General features: G+C 43.4%; 1 protein-coding gene across 6 annotated transcripts in view; it reads right to left on the bottom strand.

Moving 5' to 3' along the window:
* Positions 1 to 27,583, bottom strand: part of WWOX (WW domain containing oxidoreductase) — an 879,648-nt gene that overhangs the window by 441,499 nt on the left and 410,566 nt on the right. The window contains exon 9 of one of the 6 annotated variants that reach the window (XM_084811933.1): positions 6,058 to 7,083. The exons of 3 other annotated variants lie outside the window; for them this stretch is intronic. In XM_084811933.1, coding sequence (XP_084668059.1) covers positions 6,991 to 7,083 — 93 coding nt within the window. In that variant the 3' untranslated portion in view covers positions 6,058 to 6,990. Of the gene's footprint in view, positions 1 to 6,057; positions 7,084 to 13,520; positions 13,687 to 27,583 lie in introns of those variants that run through there. 2 more of the 6 variants (XM_084811937.1, XM_084811935.1) reach the window with 2 other exon arrangements.

The raw sequence follows: 27,583 nt of genomic DNA, 5'->3' as shown, positions 1-27,583 counted from the left end.
CCAACCATTCCGATCCTGGATGTCCAGCCCTACTGTCACCAAAGACAGTCAAGTTTGCCAGGGCACACTGGCAGAGGAGGAGGCCCAGCTGATGACACTTAGCCCAGGGACCCATAAAACCAGGAGCCATGACCTTACAATTTGGGAGAAAGTCAGCAGTAATGGGCCCAAATGGGCATCTTGGGGCGGGGGGGGCACTAAAAAACCATGGCATGGTGACCAACAAGGCTCTCTCCTTCCTATATTCTTTCTCCCTTACATTTCTGTAACTGTTTCCTATTCAGAATTTATTCTATCCATATAATCTAAACTACTACTGGATTTCATCCTTCCGTTCCTAACTTCCTGAATATATAGGGATGTGGGGGAGAAACTCATGCAGTACGCATTTTAATGTAAACTTACCGAATTCATGCTTCCTGTACCAATACACAAACAGAAAGACAGTTATACTTTGGTATTTGCACTTTTTCTGAATTTCGCAATGAAGTTATCCAGTAAAGAAATATGTGCACAAATGTGTATCATAGGGGGAAGTGCACACAAAAATGTGTATATTACTGAAAATAATGTAGAAAACTTCATTACATTAGGAGGAATTGCGTGCAAAAATGCATATATTAGGCAAAACTGGACACAAAAGTGGTTATATTAGGAATATGCACACAAAACTGTATACAAATTTTCATGGGGATTTAAAAAATAAATAAATCACAAGCCGATGTGGAAATGGGATGACATGAATTTAAAATTAGAAAAAAAAAATGAAACTGAGAGAAACCAAAATTGACAGATTTATCCATCCCCAGCTGAATAGTCTTAGGGCAAAACTACACACTAAGCTGAATTTAAATTGGGAATTGAGAGGGCATAAGATTAGGAAACTGCAAGTGAGAAGTCTCACATATAGTGTAAAGTATACTGGTGAAGGTTTACACTATTAGAACAACAACAAAACACCCATTTTGTTTTGCACCATTCCTCATTATTACATACTGATAGAGATGATCTGCCATGGTGCTGGTCTAAAAGCAGAAAGTATTCAATGCTCTAATCTCTGTTGCATTCAAGAAGGGGAAAGAGCTGTGCCAGTTACCATCCAAATCTTTCTAATTAACATTGACAGTAAAATATTAGCCAAGGTATTAGCTACCAGATAAGAGGCAGCACTCCTGCAGTTCCCAGTCAAGAAAGATTCGTTAGAAAAGAATTGCCACTAAAGATACCAGGCAACCGCAACTTTTTTTTCTTAAGTGCAAAATATACCATGCCCAGAGGTCTAAGCAGGCTCATCCATTTCAAAATTGTCTCATGGGGGCTGGCTTTGCCAATATTTTTCATAATAAACATGTACAGGGTGAAGTAGAATTCATGTTTCTAAACACTTGGGGACATGTACTGGCGAGCCACGATTCCCTGCAATTCCCCAGTATGCATCTACTTTAAACATGAATCCACACTTTTTCATGCTCTATGTACATACCAGTGGAACCTGGTCACCTTGTAAAATCTGCAATAGCTGATAAAAGGCAGGGCATTTTTCAAAAAAGTAAAACAAAAGCAACAGCAACAGCAGCAACAACAACAACAACAACAAATCAGTAGGTGGGAATTATAATTACCAACACCTCTGTGTTGCTGAGTGACCACATGCAATTGCATCTACCACCACAAAATTATTTATTTTACCTAAAATGTTTTTACTCTGGAGGGGCGGGATGGGAAAGTGTCTATCAGCCGTAAGTGTGTTTTTGTTTTTTTTTTCCATTAAGCATTGGGGTGAGAAGGGATGGGGAGAGTCAATTTGGATAGAAAATAAGCTATGTAGTGTTGTTCATATCCATTTCCCTTGTATTTTTTGAAAAGCAGTAACATTGTTATCAAAACTAAAACAGCAACAAAAAAGAGAAGAGAAAAGAAAGGGGGGGATGATTTTTTAAACCCCACCTTTCCATTAAATTGAAGTTGTGAAAAGGTGTAGAGTTGGACACACTTTGGTCATAAGAACATAGGAACATAAAGAGAGCCCTGCTGGATCAGACCAAGGGTCCATCTAGTCCAGCAGTCTGTTCACAGTGGCCAACCAGCTGTCGAACAGGGAGCCATAAGCAGGGCATGAGCACAACAACACCCTCCCACCCATGTCCCCCAGCAACTGGTGTACATAGGCTCACTGCCTCTGGTATTGGAGGTAGCCCATAGCCATCAAGACTAGTAGCCACTGATAGCCTTTTCCTTCAGGAATTTGTCCAACCCCCTTTTAAAGCCATCCAAACTGGTGGCCATCTCTACATCTTGTGGTAGTGAAAGTCAAAGTTCCATAGTTTGACTATGTGCTGTGTGAAGAAGTCCTTCCTTTTATCTGTCCTGAATCTCCCACCAGTCAGCTTCATGGGATGACCCCACTGGGTTCTGGTATTGTGAGAGAGGGAGAAAAAGGTCTCCCTATCCACATTCTCCACACCATGCATAATTTTGTACACCTCTATCATGTCTCCCCTTACCCTCCTTTTTTCCCCCAAACTAAACAATCCCAGACGTTGTAACCTTCCCTGATAGGGGGAGTTGCTCCATTTTAGTTGCTCTTTTCTGCACTTTTTCCAGCTCTACGATATCTTTTTTTAGGTGTGGTGACCAGAACTGTACACAGTATTCCAAGTGTGGCTGCACCATAGATTTGTTTCAGGGCAGTATGATCTTGGTGGTTTTATTCTCAATGTCTTTTATAATTATGCCTAACATAGGGTTTGCCTTTTTTACAGTGGCCGCACACTGGGTTGACATCTTCATTGAACTGTCCACCACAACCCCAAGATCACTTTTCTGGTGGGGCACCGCTAGCTCAGATCCCATCAGGCAGCTTACAAACTTAAAAACTAAGAATAAAACCAAATTATAATACAATACATATACACAGATGGTTCTGAGACACATAATGGGAGAGGAATGCTGCCTGCACACATTGCTTGTTCAGTCCTCAGAAGCCTCTGTTGGCCCCTGCATGAATCACAATGCTGGATTAAATAGACCAGGGGTGGGGAACCTCAGCGCAGGGGCCAAATCTGGCCCTCCAGGCGTTCCAATCTGGTCCTCTGGCTCTGGCTCTGGTTCCACCCCGTCCCCCCAACCACCAATTGCTTGGTAGTTTCCTGGGTTTTGTGACTTCTTTACCCCCATTCTAAAAGGTTGCAATGCCTCTCCTAAGGTTGAGCTGCTGGCAGGAAGAGCTTTAGGCTACAATATGCTGGGTGGTTTTGTTTTGTATTTTAGCCAGGCCCTTTTTGCCTTTGCCACCACCCCTTCTGCCTTTGGCCCTGCCCAGCATTGGAATGTGGTCCCTGAAAACTCCTCTGAAAGGAATTCAATCCTCAGGCTGAAAGAGGTTCCCCCACCTCTGAAATAGACCTCGGATCTGATCCGGTAGGACTCTTCTTATGTACTGTTCCATCTAGAACTGTGCGCAAACGGCCTCTCCAAATTCTCCAGCCTATTTGTGGGCGGCGGGGAGGGGGGATTTCTCCTAGGGGAGGGGAAATTCTCCAACAGTTTCTCACAGATAGGGCTCACTATTGGCAGGGCTTGCAGCACAGCTTCTTCCTTTTTTCCCTAAGGGTTTTTTTTTGGGGGGGGGGGGTTGTTGCTCTGCTTCTGTAAGTGGCAAAAGCATCAACTGTGCTGAGGCTTCTGCTTTTATGAGGGAGAATTCTGCATTTCTTTTGGGGGTATTTTTGAGCTTACCTAATCACTACGAGGTGGCCAAGGCTGCTCTGTGTTTTTTCTCTCTCTATTACCCATCTTTGTGTTGCTCTTCAGCCCCCCAGGCCACCTGCATTTCTTATTTATGTATGGTATGGTATGGTATGGTATGGTATGGTATGGTATGGTATGGTATGGTATTTATATCCCACCTTTTTTCCTCTTGCAAGGAACCCAAGAAGCGTACATAATCCTCCTCCTCTCCATTTTAGCCTCACAACAACAACCCTGTGAGGTAGGTTGGGCTGAGAGTCTGTGACTGGACCATAGTCACCCAGTGAGCTTCTATGGCTGAGTGGGGAGTAGAACCTGGGTCTCCCAACTCCCAGTCCAACACTCTAGCCACTAAACCACATTAGCTCTCTTTTTCTTGAACTGAAAAAAGCTCATGGGAGGAATTGCCTCATGATGTCTTCCTTGTGATGGCTTTAACTGAAGTGCTGGAAGCCAAGGAGGCTGTCGGCTGCCACAGAGAATACTGTACGATGACAGACAGGATACTCATGCACACTCCTCAGCCACCTCCTAAGTAAGGTAAGCACAAGAACCCCAAACACAACCCATGAGAATTTCTCCGAAATTTCTCCACCTTTGAATTTCTTTTCGAAAGCAATTTCTTTTCTATCAAAATGAATGAGAGCGGGTGGAAAAAATGTGAGCGACATTTTTGGCACAGCACTAGTTCAGTCTGCATCAGTGGCTGAACATCCGTCTGTAACCAACTAAAAGAGGCTAGAGAGTAGCAGCTCAACTGAGGGAGCTCATATAACCAAGCTCATGAACAGAGTACCATCAGCCTGAGAAAGTCCATTTTGGACAGCTTGTCTGCATCTTTCTAGGAGATACTTAAAAGGCCTGTGCATCCTGACAGGAAGGCAAAAAGAGGAGAAACAAAGGCCTCAGCATAACATTTGGGCCCCTAATTTTTATTGGGGGGGGGGAGTTGTTAACTTTAAATGGTGTTTCATTTTTTATGTAAACCACTTTGAGCTTTTGAAAGCTATATACAAATTCCTTGAATGAAGGAAGGAATAAATGGGGATATTTCTGCTGAAGTGTCAAGGAGCAGAAAGAGCAGATTGTTCTTTGCAATCCCATTACAACCTTGGAAGGACACAATAACAAGCCAATATAAAAATAGAAATGCATGATCCTTTCCAAAGAGCTAGAGGAGCATAACAATGAAAGATTGTAAATCCAACCACATTTAAATAAGCTCTCCATTCTCTGCCCCCCCCCCCTTTTTAGTCCCCCTTCTTTTATTTGCATAGTGGTTTTCTCTTAAGGAAGCTTTAGGACTTGATACTTTCAATGACCTGTGAATCAGTAGCCTTCTGGTTGCACCAATCCTATTGTGAAGTTTTCCATAACTGTAACTATGGGATATTTCTGACACTGGGAGGGAGGGCTCGGTGCTGAGGGGCAATAAAAAAATGATGTTCTGTTCTTTTCTTTTTACTTCCTTCTGCTGAAAGCATCTTAAAAAAATCAGAATAAAATATGAAGTAGGATAAAAGATGGGCCTTAATGAGGCCCTCTGTTACTCTACCCCAGTACCTCTTAAAAACAAATGGAGAAAGGTGCTGTGTCAGCAGAAGAAGACAATAGAATTAGTGCCTGGAACGTTGGTGAGTCTTGGGTCTCAGAGTTATCATCCAAGATGAAGAGATTCTAAGAGTGCTCGAGGGTGACGTGTAAGGTGGAGAATACTATGGATCTTATTTGTCCCCTCACTGCAAAAAATAATTCTCAGGATTTCAAAGAGACTCTAACATTGCCTGAACATAAATAAATGAATAAACTTAACTGAGCTTCAAAACAGGTATTCTATTGTTGTGGCATTCCTACTAAAACATGAGAGAGAGAGAGAATGAGAATAATGGGCAAGATCCAGATAAAGTCGCATTGATTTCAAAAGGAGAGATTGAAGCACGCTTCCTAGGGCACACTTCTGGTTCAGTGGGATAACAGTGAAGCAGAGTAGTCCTATGGCAAGTCTTTTCTGTCAATTAACTGTACCAGACAACAGCAGTTCTCAACCTTTCGTATCTTACAACCCACCAATCACTCTATCAAAGAACATGGGTCCCACCATGATAAAAAGAGAAAGCTCCTGCTGACACAGCACCTTTCTCGCTTTTTCCGAGAAGGATCTTTTTTATATTTACAAGCATTCTGTTGTAATACTTATCATTTATGGTAACTTTTAAGGACATAAAAAACACAGTAGTATTGTTGGGACTAAACGTTACTGCTATCAATTTAAAGCAAACAAAACAAACAAAACATTTTTTTTTTTTTGAAAATTGTAATAATACTGTTGCATATAAATTTTACTGCTATGGTAACTGTAAAACACAAAGATAACGAATTAAAAAATCCAGTAGTATTATTGGGAATACATTTTATTGTGACGACTATAACACATACAAACAAAATGATAATTCCATTACTATTCATAATCTGTATCCATAATTAATTGGAAGTGCGTAGCCCACTGCAACATTGTTGCCAAGGTGGAACACCTTATTTTTCTACGTAGGAATTAAACTTTTACTTATATGGGAGAAAGGGAAAGGGGTATACTCAGAGAACTGGGGGGGGGGGGCTAAATTTGCTATCTGTTCCAGTGACCCATGCCATTAAGAATTAAGACAGGTCTTTATGTTGGATTCTTCTTCTTGATCATCTTACAGTATGACACTGAAAGAGTGGGATGGAATATTGGGAGTTGACTTTCTGTAATTGCTGTGTGATTACTAATAATTTAGGTGCCACTTGATATACAAAGTGATTTATAATCCTCTGCTTGTCATCACAAAAATCCTTGTCTATTATTCCCCCATTACACACAAAGGGAATTATGTTTGACAAGAAGAAATGTGTCCAAAGATGGCCGTCACAGCCTTCCTGAATCACGTGTGGTGGCAAAGTAGCATCTTGGCTCATGGTGGAACAGTTCTGTGAATGGACACCATGCAAACTCAAACCAGACCGGCAAAAGAAAAATTGTCATGGATCGTACACAAGCAAAATGGCCTCATGTTCGTGTGATGAACTAGGGTTTGTATCTAGGCACCTTCTCAAAAACACAGCCACATGATTAACTTGATGATCCTTCAATGCACTCTGTTGAAAGTCTATTGGTTTGTTTGTAGGCTGTAATGCCATTTCAAAGGCAACGGAATATTTTAAATGATAATGATGCATTTGTTCTATCTCTTTTTAATGCATTTAAATACATTTGTCCAATCTCCTTTTTAAAGCCATCTGAATCATCATACTGAGTGAATGCAGCCAAGTTCTTGGTTGGATATAGGCTTGTTTCTGAAAGCAAAAAAAAAAGCTTCCTTTATCCATTTGTCAAGTAATCTCAAGGTTTACCTGCTTGCAGTAGGAAACTACCTTTGTTAGGAAAACTGAAATGTCAAAAAAGTAGTGAGCATATGTTTAAGTTCCCCACAGTGCTTCATCACGATGGATGTAAAGAAAAATATAAAAAGGGGGGGGGGAAGTGGGCATAATGGGAGAGCCCCAAAGTCTATAGTCTGTAATTGTCTCAAGATGTAAGATGTTGGCTTTGATACTTCAAAGTGAGAACCGTGATTGTTATTTTGACCCCAGTTATCCTTGCTGAAACCTTAAATCTGTTTTGCACCCAGCACAACATCTACATCCAAAAGTTTCAGTTGGTGTGGAAGGTATTATCTTAGTTCTGCTTCTGGATTCTTTCTAATAGACCCAAACTGAGGTTTTTGTAGATTTCAGTAGTGACCTCTAAGCCAGCTTTCCTGGCATCCTTCAGATATGTTGGACTACAACTCCTATAAGCTGGCTGGGGCATTATAGGAGTTATAGTCCAACCTATCTAGAGGATGCCAAGTTGGGGAAGGCTGCTAAGCAATGTATACTTTTTCATCTAGGTATACATTTTCATCATGCCAGATAAGAATGCAGTTGGAAACAAGTTCAAATTAACAAGATCACATGGTGCACGGTGGGCCAAATAAACTGCTTGTACAAACAGAAACAACCCCAAATCGGGAAATGTCTGAACTGCATATCCTTCTTCCCTCTCCCAACTCCAAAAGAACTAGCTGAAAAATGTGAATATGGCATCCCATAGTACATAAATCTATATGACACTACTGAACATCTGCATGATGGCATAATGTACCATTAATACCCCAGACAATTAAAGAAAAAAAACCCATATTGGGTCAACATTAAAAGCAAACAAATGATACAGTGAATATTGGCTCTATAAATACATATGCAGACAGAAAAAAAGGAAAAAAAGGGCTAGGTTCTGAACCATTTCCCATAAAGTGGAGAAAACTTCTAATGTTTGCAGTCTGACAATGTTATATACTTGTGCCATCATAAGCAAAAATTGCTTTCAGTTAATGCTTATCATCCCTATAAACGTTAAAGCAAGTGCTGTGAAAATACTGTATTTCCATGTTAAACCTAAGCTATATCAAACCAGACAGGATCTAATGTTATTCCAGAGACTCAAAGCATTTGAAGTTACAGTAAATGTAAATTATTATTTAGTAAATTCATATAATGTACTGTAATGTAAATTAAGCATTTCCAGAGCACTCTAAAGACTTCTAATGTTATGAGTGCGGTCTGGTTGTCATAAAAAAAGAAAAGGAAAAAAGAACCAAAATGAAACTGTTTCTTCATGATGATAACCCCTCACCACAAACATTTGCATGACTTAAACTACTTTTACAATAATTTCTTATGCAAAATGCCAATTTTTCTTGAGGAGGTACTGTGCTTGCAAAAGGCTATACAATTTGGTTACATATATCATGGCTGTAACAGACATGATCTGCAGATGTTGTTGCTGTTGTTTTGGAAGCTGCTACACCATACCTATAACTACAACGTGAAAATGTCTAACTGAGGAGAATAAAAACATCATATAAGCCAGGGCTGTAAAGTATGTTATTCTACACTGGTCACTGCAAATCTTCAAGGGGGAATCAGCATCCATCCAGTGTTAGCTGTGCAGCTGGCAAGACCACAGTTAGCCTAAATATGCCCAGAGTAGGGAGGGGAAAGAAAGCTATTTGGCTTTCTGCAAGACCTTTCCCTCACCCAAGGCATCCTGAAGCTCTACTCGCTTTCACCATGCAATCTAAGGGCACCCTAAGGGCCCTTGCAACAGCTGCCCATTTTTTTTTTTTTTACATAGTTAAAAAACTTGTTCCAAAACTGTAGATGTCTGTGACTAGGATATTTAAAAAGCTCATTTGTTCCCAAAGGAACCTGCCCGTACGTTACGATCTTTTGCAGGTGCCCCAATCTAGGTGCCGGTGAGCTTAATAACAACTTGGGACAGGGCCTTTTGTTTCATGGCACCCAAGTATTTCCATCAGGGACACACACATACTTTTAGGCACCAACCAATGAAAAACATTAGTTTCCCCAGCCTTTTAGTGTTACGTCATTGGTGTGAAGTGGTGTGTTGCACTTGTTTGACACTTATAGCATTTTGGACTTGCTGTGTTTGATTTGTTTTGTTTCAATTGATTGCTTTTAATAATTTGTTGTGAGGCCTACACTTGGTGGAAAGGGAGGAAATGAAAGTATTAAATAAAAGAAATAGAAATACATAAGTAATTCCCCATTCATATGTAATGACAACCTGTGCATTGTTTAAACAATGATTTGTCAGGGCTGTGAGTGAGGGAATGAATATGCTGACTCCCATACACTTCCATTTTGAATCAGCTTTAATCAAGAACCCAGGAACACCCTGTTCCTGTGCTATTTGATGTTACATCAGAACCTAGAACTCTGAGTTGTTTAGGGTCAAACAAGCCAGAGTTTAACCAAAGAGTCATCCATAGTTTGTTGTTGGGTTAAAACTCTGAGTTGTTTATCTCTCAACAAGCCAGAGTTCGGACATCACATCAAACAACCCAGGAGCAGGGCATTCCTTTATTTATTTATTTAAATTTATTAATCGCACATCTGGCTGGTCACCCAGCCACTCTGGGCGATGTACAGCATATAATAAAACAGTTTAAAACAATACAATTCTACAATAAAAATGTTTTCTAAAATACCCTAACCCACCCCAAATGCCTGCCCGAACAACCACATTTTTAATGCACGGCAGAAGCTCATTAAAGAGGGGGCATGGCGGAGTTCCCTAGGGAGGGAGTTCCACAGAGTGGGGGCCACCACAGAAAAGGCCCTCTCCCTAGTCCCCACCAGTCTAGCTGTCCTGGATAATGGGACAGAGAGAAGGCCATCCGAGGCTGATCTTGTTAAGCGGCCTGTCTGGTGTTGCTGGAGGTGCTCCTTAAGATAGGCTGGGCCAAAACCATATCGGGTTTTAAAGTTCAAAACCAACACCTTGAATTGGGCCCGGAAAACAACTGGTAACCAGTGCAACTCCTTCAGCACTGGAGTGATGTGATCTCGCCGGCAGCTGCCTTTAATCAGGCGAGCCGCCGCGTTCTGTACCAGCTGCAGCTTCCGAACCATCTTCAGGGGTAACCCCACATAGAGCGTATTACAGTAGTCTAAACGAGAGGAGACCAGGGCATGTACTACCGATGAGAGCAGATGGTCGGGAAGGAAGGGGCACAGCCGCCATATCAGATGGAGTTGATACAGCGCTGTCCGACTCACAGCTGACACCTGAGCCTCCATGGACAGCTGGGAGTCCAAAATGACCCCCAGGCTGCGGACCTGGTCTTTCAAGGGTAGCCGTACCCCATTCAACACCAGGTCAACATCCCCCAGCCTCCTCTTGTCTCCTACCAAAAGTACCTCGGTCTTGTCAGGGTTCAGCTTCAGCTTATTCCTCCCCCTCCAGCCACTCACCGTCTCCAGACATATGGACATGGATTCTACAGCCAACCTTGGTGAAGATTTGAACGAGAGGTAGATCTGCGTGTCATCCGCATATTGATGACACCGCACCCCAAACCTCCTGATGATAGCCCCCAGTGGCTTCACATAGATGTTAAATAGCATCGGGGAGAAGATGGAACCCTGTGGCACCCCACAAGTGAGTGGCCACGGGTCCGAAACTTCCTCTCCCAGTGCTACCCTCTGGTACCTGCCAGAGAGGAAGGACCGGAACCACCGCAATACGGTGTCTCCAATGCCCAACCCCTCCAGGCGGTCCAGGAGGATACCGTGGTCAACGGTATCAAAAGCCTCTGAGAGGTCGAGGAGAACAAGGAAGGCGCATTCATCCCTATCCAGAGCCCTCCTCCTATCATCCACCAAGGCGACCAAGGCCATTTCTGTCCCATGCCCAAGCCTGAAGCCCGACTGAAATGGGTCTAGATAATTGGTTTCTTCCAAGTGTGCCTTCAACTGCATCGCCACCACCCCCTCAATCACCTTGCCCCAAAAAAGGCAGATTTGAGACTGGGCGAAAGTTGTTCAGAACTTGGGGATCCAAGGAGGTCTTCTTTAAGAGTGGTCTTATCACTGCCTCCTTGAGGGCTGATGGCATCACTCCCTCCACAAGGGAGGCATTCACCACCACCCTGATCGCCTCACCCAGTCTCTCTCTGCAGCCCATAATGAGCCAAGATGGGCAAGGATCAAGTAAGCAGGTGGTCGGCCTTAGAGATGAAGGCACCTTGTCCACTTCATCAGAAGGAAGAAGCTGGAACCGATCCCACAAAACCGGTTTGCCACAGGCCACCTCTTGCTCACTAACTGTATCCACAGCGTGCGGAGTAACACTCCTAATCTGATCAATTTTATCTGCAAAGTGCCTTGCCAAGGCCTCACAGGAGGCCTTAGAATGCTCCAGTGGTTCTGGAGCCACAGGACCGACCAGGCTCCGGACCACTTGGAACAGCCTCCTGGGACAGCACTCTGCAGACGCGATAGAGGCAGCATAATATTCCTTTTTAGCTGCCTTCACCGCCACATGATAGGCTGAAGATACAGCTCTAGCCTGTGTCTGATCGTCCTTGGAGCAAAACTTCTGCCACCGGCACTCTAGCCGTCCCACCTCCTGTTTCAGAGCTCGTAACTGCGGATTGAACCATGGTGCCGTCCGAGCCCTGTTCAGGGGGAGAGGGCGTTTCGAGCCACCCGATCTAATGCCCCAGTGATTGCAGCATTCCAGCCACCCACCAGGGACTCGACCGAGTGGCCGTTGGCGAGTCCCAGAGAATCTCCAAGCGCATTCAGGAATCCATTCGGATCCATAAGACACCTGGGGCGGACCATTTTAATGGGTCCTCCACCCCTGCGGAGGGGTTGTGGAACCGAGAAGTCTAATGTCACCAGATAGTGATCTGACCATGACAAGGGCGTGGTGGATATACCCCCGACCTCCAGATAACTCCCCACTTCTCCAGAAACAAACACAACGTCTAGTGCATGACCAGCTACATGGGTGGGCCCAGTTAGAATATGGTGCAGCTCCCAGGAAGCCATGGTCTCCATGAAGTCCTGAGGTGCTCCTGTGAGGATGGCCTCTGAATGTACGTTGAAGTCCCCCAACACCAATAAGTTAGGGGACTGTACACGCACATCAGAGACCATCTCAAGCACCTTGGCCAAGGAGTCAGTCGTGCGGCGGGGTGGATGGTATACGAGCAGAATCCCCAGACTGCCCTTCAGGCCTGACCTCTAGTACATGCACTCAGCAACCTTGGGCTCCCGGAGAGGGGGCCTGGTGAAGACCAAGGACTCTCGGCAGGTAACAGCCACTCCCCCTTCCATTATCCCTAGCCCTCGGCTGCTGTGCATATGAAAATCCAGCTGGACACATGGCTGCAAGTGTTGGAGCAGCAGCCTCGGCCAGCCAGGTCTCCGTAATACATGCCAGGTCTGCAACCTCATCCAGGATCATGTCATGGATGAGAGAGGTTTTCTGGGTAAAAGACCTGGCATTGCAGAGCAGCAAACAAAGACCAGAAGATGGAGTCACGCCTCCCCCAGCCATCCTTGGCTCTGGACAGGCCCAGAGCAGGGGAGAGATACCACACATCTCTCCCTTGTTCCCCTTACCTGGCATGGCCTGCCCCTAGCGCTCCACCAGTGCCTGCCGCCCAGCCTCGGTAGGTTCTGGCCCCGAACACTCCCCCCACTGCCTCCATCAGGTGGACACATGCCCCCTCGCTCCCGCCTATCAGGCAGGCTACCCACCTCTAAAAACACAACAGAATCCCCTAGAAATTAAAACAACAACAATTTAAAAAATCCCCTTAAAAATAATGTCAGGCAGGAGTCCACAGTAGTAGTAGTAGTAGTAGTAGTAGTAGTGGTGGTGGTGGTGGTGGTGGTGGTGGCGGTGGCGGCGGCGGCGGCAGCAGGCACACCTCTTCCCCAATGGTGGCAGCTTCTCCTGCAGGCCCTGGCTCTCCCAGGCCACCTCAGCCATCCAGCTTATGTAGCCCCTATAGGAAGGGGCAGGTGGAAGCAGCACAGCTGGCTCAGTACCTGGGGGCCTGGTCCTGCAGGGACTGGCGGTCTGCCAGGCAGAAGTCCACAGGGAAGGCCTGGTGTTGGTGGCAGCAGCAGCAGCAGGCATGCCTCTTCCCCGATGGTGGCAGCTTCTCCTGCAGGCCCTTGTTTGTTGATTACAGTTGATTCCAAATAGAAGTGGTGAGCGCATGGGAGTCATTTCAGTTGTTCTCTCATTCACGGCCCCAACAGCCCATGATTTAAACAACCCATGAATTGGTGTTATGTGCAAACCAAGTCTAAACATCACAGAGGAAGAGGATACTTGAGAGCCAGTGTGGTGTAGTGGCGAGAGTGTTGGACTGGGAGTCGGGAGATCTGGGTTCTGTTCCCCACTTGGCTATGGAAGCTCACTGGGTGACTTTGGGCTAGTCACAGACTCTCAGCTCAACCTGCCTCACAGGGTTGTTGTTGTGAAGATAAAATGGAGAGGAGGAGGATTATGTACGCCGCCTTGGGTTCCTTGAGGAAAAAAGGCAGGATAGAAATGTAATAATTAATCAATCAATCAATTAATTAATAAGAAAGAACATGTTGCTTCTTGAAATCCCTGGGAATACTGCTGCTTGGGTGGTTTGAGCTGCAAGGCTGGCCGGCCCTGGGTGCTAAAGTGCTCAGCCATTTCCACCTTGTGTTACGTGTCCAAGAAAAGATGGAAGTAATATGAATCTCTCTCCAACCTGGACAGTGTGAACTGAGTGATCCCCTCTGCAGTTGGCACTTTGTAAATTCAGGGAAACACAGATATATTTTCCTATGAATGATTCTGATTAATAAGGGCAATCTACATTACAAGTTTAAACTGGTTTCAAACTCGTTTATCTAAAGGGATCCTGCAGTTTCATGAAGGTACTGAGAATTCTTTGCTAGAGACCCCTGTCCCCTGCCCAAGCGGCCCCTCTTCTTAGAGCTACAATTCCCAGAATTCCTGTATTTGGTAGCCGTAATCGCTAAAAACAGGTTAGAAACCAGTTTAAAGTTGTAATGTAGATTTCCCCAAATTATAAGTCTGATAATGATAAATGAAAAAGAGACATAAATCTCAGAACCGAGAGTCTAATTGTACATATTCTTTAAAAAGTAGTTTAACACAGGTATGAGGAACAATAACAAAAAACCCTTTAGCTGTGGGATTATCTATCTATCTATCTATCTATCTATCTATCTATCCATCCATCCATCCATCCACCCACCCACACACACACACACACACAGAGAGAGAGAGAGAGAGAGAACTTTACAGTTAAAGCGTAGTGTCTGAATGAGGTGAAACACAATTCTTATTTTTTTAAAGTCTGAGCTCTCACAGTAAACGAATTGCTTATGCTCCTATACAATTCATCACACAAATATTATTTAATACTGGTGTTGACATAAAAATAATTAAAAGTTTGGCAGTAAACACGGGCAACATTAGGCTCAATCTTTCATCTTTTCTCTTGATTGGTTTTTATATATTATGGTTTGGTTACAGACAAGCTATTGAAACCTAGTTAATTTTATTCTGGTTTAAATAGACAGCTGAATCACACCTGGCCCAGGAACCGCACCTTCCCAGTGCTATGGGATAACCTGCTTGTTGTTGCCTGGGTTCTCTGGCTGCGCATCCATCATTAAAAAAGGTAAAGGTAAAGGTGTCCCCAGCCAGTCGTGTCCGACTCTAGGGTGTGGTGCTCATCTCCATTGCTAAGCCGAAGAGCCAGCGCTGTCCAAAGACGCTTCCGTGGTCATGTGGCCGGCATGACTGAACACTGAGGTGCACGGAACGCTGTTACCTTTCCCGCCGAAGCAGTGCCTTGCAATTTCTTGCGTTCGAACTGCTAAGTTGGCAGGAGCTGGGACTGAAGATGGGAGCTCACTCAAGTCTCGAACTGCTGTCCTGCCGCCGACCTTCCGGTCTGCAGTTCAGCGTCTTAACCACTAAGCCACCACAGTCCCTATACATCCATCCATCATTAATCCTCTGCAATTTGCCAAAAACACGTAACGTCTCTAGGGCTTGCAGAATCATTTCTGTAAGTCATACGAGAAATGAGGCCTAGCTGGCGCCATATTAAATCTCAGGAAATAAGAACTGACCAGGTTTGGCCGAAATCCTACTGAAAGGCCTCTTGTCCACTTTGCAATTGGGAATACTTACTAGTGATGTGTGAGTCTGGTCCAGCTCACACTGAAAATCTTTGGGCTTGTGGAGTGTTCCTGCCAAGTGCTCAAAAACCCTTTAAGGGTTTTTGGAGAGTTCAACAGAAATGCTTGCAAAGCACAACTAACTGAATTGCAGCTCCTGACTTTTCTTAAGTCCATCCCCACCTTCTGCAAACGAAAGAAAGAAAGAAAGAAAGAAAGAAAGAAAGAAAGAAAGAAAGAAAGAAAGGCAGGCAGGCAGGCAGGCAGGCAGGCAGGCAGGCAGGCTGGCTTATCTTGGGGAAGGCAGAGGGCACATGGTTGTTTCCCCCGATCCCCAGTCAAAAACAATACTCCAAGCATACTTTCCAACTCAGAAGTTAGCTTCAGGGCCTCTCCTATGCAGAAGTGATATTTCCAAAGTCTATTGCCTACTCTCTCTTCCTAAGGTTTTGGGTGGGGTGGGGTGGGGTGGGGTGGGGGTCTTGGGAAATGTCAGGGGAAGACTAGGCAGCAGAAGAAGCATGGTGTGAACCCTAATGTGACACAGGACCAGATCCAATAGAGGATACTCAAAATGGGGCTTTTCAAGCAGAGGTTGAACTCGTCTCACATCTGAGCTCCCATCTTCAAATTCTACCACCAGCCCTGCTAATTAAAGCAGTTAACTCAAAACTAAAGTGCAAATCATTGCTAACAAAACTGTAAGTGAATTCTGACCACCAATTAATTTGTCTCGCTGTTTTATGCTATTAACTGTTTATATTTATAAGATGCCTATAAAATGGGTTATCTGGATGTCGTGCAATTATTTTAAAACAGAATAATACAAAATACAAAGATGTAAAAACACAGCAGTACAGATCCAACACAATAAAAACATGGAAGCAAATGCAAAAGCCAACATGATAGAAACATAATACAAAGCCAACCCAATAAAATATGATTTAAAAAAATGAAGACCTAAAGCTAGCCAAAACATAAAACAGGAATTAAAACCACCAACATGCAACAAAGATTTAAAAGACCTGTGAGAACAAAAAAGTCTTAACCTGGTGGCAGAAAGGAAACAATGTCAGTGCCTGATGAATTTCGTAGGAGAGAGCATTCCTTCAGGGTGGGGGGCACTATTGAGAAGGCCTTTTGTCTAGTAGCCACCATCTGAGATTCAGAATGAGGGTGCACTTGAAGAAAAGTCTCCACAGATGACCTTAGGTCACAGGTAGGGACATCTGGGAGGAAGCTTTCCATCTTTCCATCCTCCACTGAGGTCCCATGCTGAAAAGACCTTTATAGGTCTAAAGCCATCTAGTCTGGATAAAACATTTACTACCATATTTTGCACCCGTTGTATGTACAACAAACTACAGTAGTCCAAATGGGAGGGTACCAGAGCATGGTAAAAGGCACTCCATGCCACAGAGGTCACTTGAGCCTCTAATGGCAGTGATGGATCTAAGAGCGCCCCCAAGCTATGAACCTGATCCCTCAGGGGGAGTGCAACTGTCTTGAGAAGAGGTTGAGTCCCACTCATCTGGACCAAAGAACCACCTACCAACAGTGCCTCCTGTGTCTCATCAGGATTGAGCCTCAGTTTGTTAGCCCTCATCCAGTTCATTACTACACCCAGGCACTTGTCTAGAATGCCCACAGCCTCACCTGGTTCCAAACAGAAGGAGAACTGGAGTTTCACATCATCAACATGCTGATGACAACACACTCCAAATCTGTGAATCACTTCGCTCAGCATTTTTGTGTAGATGTTAAACAATATGGGGGATAAGAGGGAGGCCTGGGGGCCCCCAAAGCAAAGATTCCATGTGGGTGAACCAAAATCCCCCAGCAATTCCTTCTGGAAAAGGCCAACCAAGTATTAATGGAATCACTAAAAGACAGTCCCACCATCACTCAACACAGGCAGATGCTCCAGGCGGATACTATGTTTGACAGTATTGAAAACTGTTGAGAGATTAAACAGAATCAACAGGACTGCACTACTCCTGGTCTCTCTCCTGACAGAAGTCATCCCACAGGGTGACCAAGACGGTTTCAGTGCCAAATCCAGCCCCGACTGAAATGGACTCATTCAAGGGAGCCTAGATTACAACATTTTAGTCAGGCATGTCCAATTTTTCATTGTGAGCAACTGCTTATGAATTTTTGAACACATATTAAAAGCTCTGTTGTCTAATATTTCAGGGAACGTAAGCCACTAACACTTTTTCCACATCTGTATCTGAGACAATTAATTCTCTTCTTTCCCTTGCTGTGCAGAATTGACATGCTGCACAGAGAAAGCTTCCTTGCAGCTACTCAACTTCAGCTTTTAAAGCAGCCATTGTAAATATGCTATCATTGTAGACATGCATACAAATATTAACCTAAAGAAGAAGAAGAAGAAGAAGAAGAAGAAGAAGAAGAAGAAGAAGAAGAAGAAGAAGAAGACGACGACGACGTGACAATAGCAGCAGCAGCATTTAAATATATGGATATGTGTTTTAGATTGGACTTTAAGCTGATCAACAGGCTGGCCTTTTAAACTGATCAGTTAACAGGTTACATGTAAATATACAGTCAGGGCCAGAAATATTGGAACAAGGATAACTGTTTTGGCAGTTGGCCTCTGTTCACCACCACATTGAAGTTGAAAGGAAACACCCCCAGATGGGAGCAAAGTCAGGACTTTCAGCTGTAATTCAAGGGGTTTGACAAAAGTGGGGCACTAACCATTCAGGAAGGACAGCTAGTGGCATACACACACACACATCATTGGTGGCTCATAAGTAATGGAACGAATGGCTGACAAGCAGCAGCATGGCCAGGTGTGGCCTGTTTCCTGTGTACCCCATGACCAATCAAGCAGATAAAAGGCCTGGAGGTGGTTCTGAGTGTTACATTTGCATTTGGTAGCTGTTCACTGGAACTCCCCACATGAGGTCCAAAGAGGTGTCCATGTGAGTGAAGGAGGCCATCATTAGGCTGAGGAAACAAAATAAACCCACCAGAGAGATAGCAAAAACATTGGGAGTGGCCAACACAACAGTTTGGAACATCCTGAAAAAGAAGGAATTAACTGGCAAGCTCAGGAACAGCAAAAGGCCTGGAAGACCACGGAAGACAACTAAAGTGGATGACCGCAGAATGCTGCTCATGGTGAAGAGGAACCCTTTCACAACATCTAGCCTGGTCAAGAACACTCTTGAGGAGGTAGGCATGTCATTGTCAACATCTACAGTCAAGAGACAGCTTTATGAATGTAAATACAGAGGCTTCACAACAAGGTGCAAACCACTGGTAACGCTCAAGAACAGAAAGGCCAGATTAGCCTTTGCCAGCAAACACCTTAAAAAGCCTGCCCAGTTCTGGAATAAGATTCTTGGACTGATGAAACCAAGATTAACTTGTATCAGAATGATGGGAAGAGAAAAGTATGGAGAAGGAAAGGAACAGCTCATGATCCAAAGCATGCCACATCATCTGTCAAACATGGTGGAGGCAGTGTTATGGCATGGGCATGTATGGTTGCCATAAACTGATGTTTATTGATGACCTGACTGCTGATCAAAGCAGCAGGATGAATTCTGAAGTGTATAGGGCTATACTTTCTGCTCAGATTCAGCCAAATGCTGCCAAACTGATAGGACGCCGCTTCATATTGCAGATGGATAATGACCCAAAACATACAGCAAAAGCTACCCAAGAGTTTCTCAAGGCAAACAAGTGGGATGTTCTTCAACGGCCAAGTCAGTCACCTGATCTCCACCCAATAGAGCATGCTTTTCACTTACTGAAGACAAAACTGAAGGCAGAAAGACCCACAAACAAGCAGCAGCTGAAGGCAGCTGCAGTAAAGACCTGGCAAAGCATCTTGAGGGAGGAAACTCAGCACTGGGTCATGTCCATGGGTTCCAGACTTCAGGCAGTCATTGACTGCAAAGGATTTTCATCCAGTTATTAAAGGCGATCCTTAAGTTTGAAATGGTGTTGGTCTGTTCCATCACTTATGAGCCACCAACGATGGGTGTGTGTGTATGCCACTGGCTGTACTTCCTGAATGGTTAGTGCCCCACTTTTGCCAAACCCCTTGAATTACAGCTGAAAGTCCTGACTTCACTCCCATCTGGGTGTGTTTCCTTTCAACTTCAATGTGGTGGTGTACAGAGGCCAACTGCCAAAACAGTTATCCTTGTTCCAATATTTCTGGCCCTGACAGTATATCTAACTTTTGCCAAACCCAGCAGAAGTGCTTTTGTAGAGAAACCTGGATGAATGTAAGACCTAATAGCTCACTCTTCTCTGAGCAAGAAAAGACAGCAGAAGATCAAGCAAGAAGGTGACAGAAGAAGGGGAAAGAAACAGTGAAAGGCCAAGGGGAGGCTGAAGAAGCAGAGGATGAAGGCGGGGGGGATGCAAAGGAGAAAAGTGGGGAAAGAAAGGAACTTGGAAGGTGATAGTAATATAAAGGTAGGCCTGGAACTGAACAGAAGGCAAACTTTAGCTTAGAAGAACGAGGTGTCTGCATTGTTCAGACCAGTGAGCTTGAATTAGAAGGGTCCAGAGAGGGCTGGTGTCAGGGGTCGGCATCTTTGGGGACCTGTAAAAGCTCAAGTGCCAATAGGGGGTCCACTGCCAATCCCTGGAGCCTCCTAGCCCTGCTGCTAACCCTGCTGTTCCCCCTCCTCGCTATTGCTCCCTGTTTGCCTGCCGTCTTTGAGATGACAAGCAGTGAGAGGGAAAAGGAGGAGGTTCAATAACCTCCATGTGCCTTGTTCTCTCCCTCAGGGAGATGGTTGGAATGGACACAGAGAGATGAGCAAATGGGCAGCAACAATGGTGAGGAGGTGGGTACGCTCAGGAAGCAGGACTCACTGACAGCATCATGCCCAAGACCCCCCTCCCTGCCAAGTCCTGGACACCCAAGTCCTAAGACTCCTTGCACTGTACAAAGAGTCTTAGGAACACAGGAATTTTTCTTATACCAGTTCAGACTATTTGTCCATCTAGCCTAGCATTGTGTACTGACTCACAGCAGCTCTTCAGGGTCTCAAGCCAAGGTCTTCCCCATCATCTCCTACCTGTTCCTTTTAACTGGTTGAATCTATCAATGGCTACTAGTCCTGATGGCTATATGCTACCTCCAGTATCAGAGGCAGTATGCCTATGTACACCAGTTGCTGGGGAACATGGGTGGGAGTGTGCTGTTGCACTCATGACTTGTTTGTGGGTTAACATGGGCAGCTGTTTGGCCACTGTGTCAACAGAATGCTGAACTAGATGGACCCATGGTCTGTTCCAGCAGGGCTCTTCTTATGTTCTTTTGTAATCCCCTGCCTTGCATCCTTCAGGTTACCATTTCAACAGCTGCTGCAGGTTTGAACTCTAATATCTATGGGATCAGCACATACATGTGAGCAGCGCAAACAGGAACACTGACAAATGGTCTCAACAGAAATCAGTTCTTGCATGCATTGTAGACATAGTTCCACCTACTGAACCCCATAACTGTGACTTTGGGGAATAAAGCTGACTTTCGGGAGGGACCATAGCTCAGTGGTAGAGTACATGATTGGCATGCAGAAGGTCCAGTCCCTGGCATCTAAAGTTAAAATATCAGTTGACATCTGAGACCCTGGAGTCCCACTGATAGTACTGGGCTACATAGACAAAGAGTCTGATCTACTACTACACTGAAGTATTAAATATATTCTGTATTCCAATACAGATGCCTGAATGGAGAGAAAAAATGTGGATATGGGGGAGAGGGCCTTTTCAGTGGTGGCTCCCCATTTATGGAATAATCTCCCTGACAAGGCCCGCCTGGCGCCAACACTGTCATCTTTTCGGCGCCAGGTTAAAACTGCCCCCTTCTCTCAGGCATTTGGCAACATATAATGAGTCTCTGATTGTCTCTGGCTGATTGTTTTAAACTGTTTTAGGTATATGTTGTTGTTGTGTGTGTTATTTGTTTTGTGTCATTATGTGAATGGTTTTTATAGTTTATATAATGTATTTTAACGGGTTTTATTTTCTATGAACTGCCCAGAGAGCTTCAGCTGTGGGGCAGTATAGGAATAGAATAAATGAAATGAAACGAAGAGAGCCTACACGTGGAAATTGCTGCGATTTTCTTTACAATTACGCAATAGGGCAGGAGTCCCCAATGTGTCGCACATGGGCTCCATGGCACCCATAGGCATCTCCAATGGCGCCCGCGAATGGGTCCCCAATGCGATGCCTGCGGGCACCCAAATTTTTTCTTTGAAAATTATATATATAATCATTTACCATTTTTAATATATATACATGGATTTGTATGAAATGCATACAACTTTCTAGCAATTATACCTGGGTTTCAACAAAAGTGGACCAAATATCGAGATAAGTATCCATCTGAAGGTGGTGTCTATATGTCACCCATTCAAATACTGAAAGCGTTATATGGTCCTCAATCCATTGCATTATAGATGGTGAGTGTTTATCCTTCCAGTGTTGTAGTATCAGTCCTTTAGTTTTCAAAAGGGTGCGGAGAATCTATTTACGGTGCCCATTTATTAATTTCCATGAAGCAGATAAATAATTTTAAAGAGTATATTCATCAGTGAATATTGAAGATTGTTCCAGTACAACAATTATCTGTGTAATAACTTTCTGCCAAAAGAAGTAGTTGCTGGACATTGCCAAAACATGTTTAAAAGAAGCATTAGCTGTATTGCACCACCAGCAATTAGCCAAATTAGACAATCCCTTATTAAAGAGACATTGTGGTGTCCAATAGACACAAAACAAGTTTTTGCTGAATAAGACGCAGCCTAAGATCCATAGAAGTGAAAGGTAGACGCCAAAGCAGTGACCCACTGATTTTGTGGTGGTGCCCACAGCATGGTCTCAAATTCCTAAATGTGTCCACAGGACCAAAAAGGTTGGAGACCCCTGCATATGGAAATTAACCTGTTCATGGTTTTCACTCTTCCATGTACTTTTTAAAGGAAACTGCAGCAATTTGTTTTTGCAAAATATACGTTAACAATCCTATGCATGTTTACTTAGAAGTAAGTCCTACAATGCAATCCTACATACACCCAGATATAGGATTCTGGGGCAGATAGTGAATGCAGAATGCATTTGAAGTGTGTCAGATCTTAATGGGACATCTGTGTAGACATGCATAGGTTTGGACTATTGGTGCATCAGGTTTAAAGGACAAACACAGGCAGAAAGTACTGCTGTTTACAGAAACTTCTATTTGTGTTTGACCTTTATATCTGATACGCTAACAGTTAATTCATTTGATGTTATTTATATCCTTCCCTTCTTCACAAAGAGCCCATTGCAATCTATGCAAGTGTATTCAGAAGTAAATCCACTGCACTGAATGGGGCTGACTTCCAGGAAGGTGTGCATAGGATTGCAGCCTAATCATATATTTTACAAACACAAATTACTGCAGTTTGCTTTAAGGGACACATCAACAGTGAGCATGAAAACAGAGCCAGTGTGGTGTAGTGGCGAGAGTGTTGGACTGGGAGCCAGGAGATCTGGGTTCTGGTCCCCACTCGGCCACAGAAGCTCACTGGGTGACTTTGGGCCAATCACAGACTCTCAGCCCAACCTACCTCACAGGGTTGTTGTTGTGAGGCTAAAATGGAGAGGAGGAGGATTATGTATGCTGCCTTGGGTTCCTTAAAAAGGAAAAAAGGTGGGATATAAATGTAATCAATAAGCCAGCTAGCCCGCCCGCCCGCCCGCCCTTTGCAGGTTAACTTTTAAAGCTCCCACAGCTGTTTCTACATGTGTCCTCTTCATATCTGACACAGTACATGCATGTTTTGCATTCCATATCTGCACCAGACGCCTTATGCTCCTGAACTTCCCATCATTGGCTACCTGTCACCAAACTTGCAAATCCGTACTTGCACACAACACCTATTAACTTCAACAAGGTTCTGCTTCCATGACTCCACAAAGGAGAATCGCTGCAAATGCGTGTTCATTACTTAGTGTTTATGTTTATGTTTTCTCTTATATCAGATATAATTATATCAGTCACAACAGTATATCTTATCTAGTGCACGCCTAGTGGGATATGGATATAAAAATGTTTTAAGACCCCTGCCCCTAAAAGAAGGTGGGGAAAGAGGGTTCTTAGCATCTAGTGTTCTATACTTCCAGTTCTGTTTGACTGTACTTGTCTGTGTAAGGGGAGAAAGCTAATTTTTGCTCATGAGGTTGAAAAAAAACCCTACTTTAAATGCATAGCTAAGCATTAAAACTGACCACAAGCAAAATGAAATGTGGGGTTTTGTGCTCATTTAATTTCCAAAGACAAAACATTAAAAGGGTGACATAATACAGATGCTTAAGGACACACACACACCCTTCTCAGTACATGTACAAAGGTGGTTTAGAAGGTGTTTTGGTTGAAGAAAAGGGGCATACAGTCTCTATCAGATGAGGGGGGATTTGTCAGAGATTAATAGAATTCCATTGTAATATCCATATCTCACAAAGACATGCTCTGACAGGGCCCAATTACTTTCAACAAGCTGGACCTACTACACAGACCCCCTGAACCGGAATGGCCCTCAAACCTGTATGCTTTCGTTCAAACAGATAACACCAACGGGTTTCTCTCTGTGATCACTGCCTAACTTAAATGAGTTAATCTCATTTTCCAGATGAATTGTTATTTTGTCTCCTGCAGGCTGTGATTACTGGATAAAAGTATTGTGTTAACAGAAGGGCTACAGTCCTTTCAGCAAAGAATTCCACAGCCAGATAACCAGCCAGCCAAGATTATTCCTCATATATATATATATATATATATGGAGGAGGAGGATGGTGTATGAAGTAAAAGAATGACACCAACAGGAGAAAAAATAAACTATGAAAGAGACCACTGAAGTTCATATCTAAGAGAATTTGAGTTTATGAATCATACTCAAAACATTACCAGTAGTTTACTGGCTTTCTAGGCATGACTCCTCCTCCGCTGCCGCCTCCTCGTATTTATCAACTATTATGAGGTGGATAACTGCATCAGCTTAACTCTGTTTATATGTTGCATCTTTTTCTACAATCTCATTAGAAGTCAGTTCTTGGCCCTAGAAACTGGTCACTATCTCTTGCAAGTTTGTGGCAATATACTATTTTTGCTGTATTAGAGGCATGCTCTAACAAGTGCCTTGTTATCATTGTCAGGGAAAACTTTTGTCATGGTGACCAGGTAAAGCCATCACAAGCTGGTTTTTTGGGAGTGTGATTTATGCAGCTGCAAACTTCAAATCAGTAGATTAAGAATTTAGTATAAGAGGGATCTGGCAGAATTGGACCAAAGGTTTATGTAGACTGGCATCCTATTTCATACAGTGTGAGATCATATGCCCCCAAGATGCTCATAAGCAGTGCTGTTTGTCCCCCTGTTTGTTCTCTGGGAACAGGTATTCAGAGAAATCCTGAATTGATGTTTTATGTCAGTGCTGGATTGAATGGAGGTGATGTTGGTTGGAAGTTTCAGTCATTCTGGATTAGGTGTACAACCTGTTTTGCATATGGTTGCATTCTCCCATAAGAAGCACATGTGAGCTTAGGGGTCCCACCTAGTCACATCTTCATTGAATTACTACTGTAATGTGCTGCCTTTGAAGACTGTTCTGAGACTGCAGTTGGTTCCAACACAGGAGCCAGATTATAATCTGGGGCTAGCAGGTCAGATCATATGACTCCTATACTATGCCATCAGCACTGACTACCAGTTTGTTTCTGGGCTAAATTCAAAGGGCTGGTGCTGACCCTTAAAGCCCTGAACAGTCTGGGACTAGGTTACCTTAAGAACTGCCTCCTCTCGCACAAACCTGCCCAAACATTATCATCATCATTGGAAGCTCTGCTCCATGACCCTCCGCTGCAAGAGGTGTGGTGGATGGACATGAAAAGCAGGACCTTTCTGTCAGGATGTTTCCACCAAGGAAGGATCCATCTTTGCTGCCTTTAGATGTTCAGTGAAGACACTTTCTTTCTTTCTTTCTTTCTTTCTTTCTTTCTTTCTTTCTTTCTTTCTTTTCTTTCTTTCTTTCTCTCTCTCTCTCTCTCTCTCTCTCTCTTTCTTTCTTTCTTTCTTTCTTTCTTTCTAACAGGAATTTGTCCCTAGTTATTGAAGTATATTATTTGGCTACAGTGCTTTTGCTTGTTCAGTTATTTTATTATTGCATGTATTATATTGCATGTATGGTGTACTTTTAAAATTTTGAAAGCTGCTCCAAGTACCTATGTTCTTGTGCAAATCATTTAACATCGAAGAGTCAATCTGCATGACCATGTGTTTATATGTCACTTAGCTTCCAATGCATTTTCCCTTAATGTTAGCTATATAAAAGAATGAGTACTACGTTCCTACCTCCTGGTAGAATTATGTGTTGGTAGAATTACCTGTACACAGACACACACACACACACACACACACACAGTGTATGTGCAAACTTTTTCAAGGCTTCCTATGTTAGCATGGAGGAGACAATTGACAGGTGAACTAGGGAAGTGTTGTTTGCTCTTCAGACACCAGTCCCCTACACTATGTCCAAACAACACTTCTTACTTTATACTAAATTGCCCTGAAGAAGGACTTGTGTGTGGTCCAAAACATGTTGGACCTTTTTTGGTTGAATAAAACATCCTTTTCGTCTACCCCTTTGCTTTTGGCTTTTTGGCATTCCTCGTGGGGTTCCCCGTTTTGTTGGCTTTGGACTATGGAAGGACACAATAATGGAACAGACTCGACATCTAAAGCTGTCAGGGCAACAAGACCCTGTTGAACTGGCTGTTACATTCTACCAAACATAATGCAATTAATGCTGAATCACAGGGATGGTAGTTTGAATCAAGATATGGCCTGAGCTTCAGTGAGTGTGTGGTTCCTAATTATCCAATCCTTTTACACAGAAAAGTCAATTCACATGACTATGTGCTTATATGTCACTTAGCTTCCGATGCATTTTTCCATAATGTTAGCCATATAACAGAATGAGTTTTAAATCGACACTCTGGATATCACATCATTTCATGAAACAGAAACATTCTCAACGGGGCGGGGGGGGGATTAAACTACATCAGTGTTATTTTCACAATGCCTCAAAAACACATACAGATGAAATTGTGAATTGCTAAGTGCTTTTATTTCGTTAATGTATTCTATTGACCTCTGAAATTATTCAGGGTCTTGTTGTTTTCCTCAACAAACAAATAAAAGAAAAAAAAACTGAAATAGATTTATATATATTTTTTTAAAAAATGACAGCTTCTCTATGATAGTCTCCTTCACATTATTTCCTTCTCTTTTAAAGCTTCGTCAACATTCAAACACTCCATAAAAAGTAACTGGTGCATACAGGAGCAATTCAGTTTGCAAATAAAGCAGTATAATGTCAGTGGTTTGAAATGGTTCTGTCTCTGTTGCTTTCCATGTCAATGCACTGGCAGTCTTGCCTGAATGCAGCTAGTCAATAGAGAGAAAGTAAATAGAGCATTTCCCGACTTCACCTGGCAGCACTAAAAATGCCTGGCTTAGAACTACACAATTTTAATCATTTCCACAGTACAGACAGACGCTGTGTAGTTCAGGGCATTTTTAATGACTCCGTGTAACCATTTGTTCAAATGTTGTAATAGGCACAAAGAACGTAGGAAGCTGTGGTATACCGAGTCGGGTCATTGCTCCATTTAGTTCAGTGTTGTATACCCTGACTGGCAGCAGCTATCCAGAATTACAGAAAGAAATATTTCCCAGCCCTGCCTGGAGATGCCAGGGATTGAACCTGGGACCTTTGCATGCTCTGCTACTGAGCTATGGCCTCTTCTGCCAACAATAATACATGGTAATTTATATAGCACTTTTCAGTGTTCATAGCTCTTTTCAGTGTGCAAAGCCCATCATCTAGCTCAATATTCTACAAACCATTTGAATCAAGATCAAGGTAAGTACTTTGAGTTACAACATTACATATCATAATATAGTACTCATATGGAATAAACTAAGTGTTGATCCATGAATTATAACCTTTTGCTACTCTGTTTTCACCATTTAGAAATACACAGACGTTAAGTGCTGTTGTATAGCACTTTCTACTGGCAAAAGTGCCTTTTTCTTCATCATGTTACTTTATCTCTGACATAAACAGTGCCTTTTAAAAAAATAGCAGTGCTGAATTTATCTTAGTGTGCAAAATATCATCGACTGTATCTT

Source organism: Heloderma suspectum, chromosome 8 (assembly GCF_057233095.1).
Source record: "Heloderma suspectum isolate Gila_16-S chromosome 8, 16-S_ref, whole genome shotgun sequence".
NCBI lineage: Eukaryota > Metazoa > Chordata > Lepidosauria > Squamata > Helodermatidae > Heloderma > Heloderma suspectum.
The sequence above is the reverse complement of the archived record's forward strand: the minus strand, read 5'-3'. Positions and strand labels throughout refer to the sequence as shown.